Here is a 2,874-nt window from a genome sequence, read left to right as displayed (position 1 = left end):
CAGGGATGGGGCAGCCACAGCTTCTCTGGGAAACCTGGGCCAGGGTCTCACCACCCTCACATCAAAGAATTTCCTCCTCATGTCTCGCCTCTATCTCCCCACTTCCTGTTTTAATCCATTTCCCCTCATCCTATCACTCCCTGCCTTTGTCCCAAGTCCCTCCCCAGCTTTCCTGGAGCCCCTTCAGGCACTGGAAGGTGCTCTAAGGTCTCCCTGGAGCCTTCTCCTCTCCAGGCTGATCAATGAAGATCAATGCCTCTGCCTCAGAACACAGGCTTCCTGGCACATCCTGCACACATGCAAAATGGGAACTATCTCATCTCAGAACAGGAAGATTAACACAGCAGCCTGAAGCCTGGCACAGGAGGATCTCTTGCTGAGAACAGTCCTCCCTTTCCCCATTTAGCAGAATATCCTTCAGGCAGATGACTTAGCACTGAGGTTCTTACTCCCAAGCCAACTCCTGAATGACTCCAAATTTTGATTGATATTAACCTCACCTTGATATTTTCTTGGTAGTAGCAGAGTACTCCTTCTATTTATAAACTGATATCTCTACCACTACTAGAAATGCAACATCCATGAACACCTTCCAAGGAGGCTGCTTAAAGCAGGAACGAAATTGCTAAAGGAACTACAGGAAAGGAAAATCTTAGGATACCCTTAAACACAGTAGTGACTAACAAACCTTATTTTGATTGAGAGAATCATTCCTTAGTCTCTGTTTGTTCTTCTGCAATTTACTGGGCATCATCTTTCCCGTTCTGAAGTCAAAACTGCTGAGATCAACAGTGTTTCCCAGGTATCTTGCCAACTGGGGCTTGCTTCTGAACTTCTTACCACTTGGACTAAAAAGAAGAAAACACTTTAGTATGTTTTGTTGTACAAGAGGATACAACCTTGACTTCTTATAACAGGTTTTATACCTTGTTAAGGACCTAAAAAGTCTCCATTGTCTTGCTTCTACGTGGCACACTTGTTGGTGTGTTGCCTGGGGATGGTTTACCTGCCCAACCTTGGCATATCCACTCTCATCCTTTGCCCAGGGTTTAATTTCTCTGGCATGTTGTTGGACACCAGGATCCACTACTCCCTGGGCAAACCCAGTATCAGGGTCAGGACAGTCTCTGCCCACATGTAAAGACTGTGTGCAGGGTTTGAAACTGAGCTAAGGGCAACCTGGACTCAACAGCAACCTTTCTGAGCTGGCAGGGAGCGAGGCGTGGGGCCGAGGGGCAGGAGGAGGCCAGGAGGTGACCAAGCACCAGCCAGGCTGGGGAGCAAAGCCAGGAGCTCAGCAACAAGCAAGCAAGCAGCAAGCAAGATGATGCAGAATGTCAAAACAGCTGCCAGTGTGTAGAGAGATCCCACCACAGCAGATCAAACCAGTTGCAGGGACATTGTTGAAATCAGCTTCGCTTGGAATTGGGGAATTATCATTAATCCTCTATTCCCAGCTGACATTTGGGAGTAACATCAGCAAATACCCAATTTCCAGTTATCCTAAGGAATCTTGGCATCACAGAACTTGTATCCCTTCATCTCTCCTTCATCCTCAAGCATCCCAAGCACAGTCACACACACTGTGCATGGGCTGGCTGCACTAAATAGACATTTAATCCCTGCAGATTTTCCCCAACCTCAATGGGGGTTCCTGCACTGTCTGGTCTGCAAATCAGTGCTAAGAAGCTCAGTGAGTTTTTCACACAGAAAACAACTCAAGATTTTCATTTTCTTCACCTTTCTAAGGTGTTTGTTTGGGTTGGGTTTTTTTAAACTCCAAAACACCTTGAGGCAAGAACTGCCCCCCAGAAGAAGACGGGTGGAATCCTGGATAAAACAGCTCATGAAGCCAAACAACCTTTTCAAAGTCATTTAAAAAAATCCAGAAATATGGAAAGACATCATTAACAAGATGTAAAGGGTGGGAGAAGAAGACTTGAAACAGATCACAATCTGAAACTCACCACCTCAAGGATGGGTCTGGGAGGGAACACAACCACCCACCAGACATCCATACACAAACCCTTTTCTGCCTCTTGTAACCCAGGAGCTGAAGCTCTGCCCTGAGCCCAACTCAACACAACACCCTTTTCATTCTAGGCAGAGAAGATTAGCACCCTGGTTTGTTAACAGCAGCACCAATCCTGCCCTGAAGGTCAGAGAGAGACCAAGTCTTTCATGGGGCAAGTGAGATTGCTCCTGAAATCATTTGACTCTTTGTCTTTCATCCCTATTTAGGCACTGATAAGAAAAGTCCAGGATAAAAAAACCCTGCCAAGGATTGTTGGCTGCCTAGCTACAGGTCCCTGCTTCCTACCAGGCTGAATTTATGGAATCATGGAATCCCAGACTGTTTTGGGTTGGAAGGAACCTCAGGAATCATCTGGTTCCAGCCCCCTGCCAGGGGCAGGGACACATCCCACCAGCCCTCCTGCTACAAGTTGCATTCCCAGCTTCCCTCACCAACAGAAAACACTGGATGAAAAGGAGAACACAAGGACTATAAGCAAACCCTGAAGCTGCCATTCATGTTCTCTGTTCCAGACACCACTTCTTTTATTTAAACCATGAATACACTCAGTCATTTTGGCCCATCACTGCTAAAGGAATATAGAAATTTGACATCCTCCACCTTCTGTCATATCTCAGCTTGGTACCTCTGCATCCCACCACACTCATGACATTTTTCTTGGTCCTTTAGCACCCAGGCTTCCAACCCTGCCTGTCTTCATCCTAAAGCACCCCCTAATCTTCAAAGTCATGCACTTTCTTCTGATTATTTTCTGATCCTCAAGTGTTTTGATGATGCCCAGGTATGACCCTTGCTCATGGGCAGCACACATCACTTGTGCACCCAATCAAAGGTGTAAC

The 2,874-nt window shown here is 46.5% G+C and overlaps 1 protein-coding gene across 1 annotated transcript in view; it reads right to left on the bottom strand.

The window, feature by feature from the left end:
* MBD2 (methyl-CpG binding domain protein 2) overlaps positions 1 to 847 on the bottom strand; it is a 13,709-nt gene extending 12,862 nt beyond the window's left edge. The window contains exon 1 of the mRNA XM_010002682.1: positions 689 to 847. Within this exon, the coding sequence (XP_010000984.1) occupies positions 689 to 754 (66 nt within the window). The 5' untranslated portion in view covers positions 755 to 847. The remainder of the gene's footprint in view (positions 1 to 688) is intronic.
* Between the last annotated feature and the right edge of the window lie 2,027 nt (positions 848 to 2,874).

Source organism: Chaetura pelagica, unplaced genomic scaffold (assembly GCF_000747805.2).
Source record: "Chaetura pelagica isolate M959 unplaced genomic scaffold, ChaPel_1.0 scaffold91, whole genome shotgun sequence".
Taxonomy (NCBI): domain Eukaryota; kingdom Metazoa; phylum Chordata; class Aves; order Apodiformes; family Apodidae; genus Chaetura; species Chaetura pelagica.
Note: the sequence above shows the minus strand (reverse complement) of the source record. Positions and strands in the feature narration are given on the sequence as shown.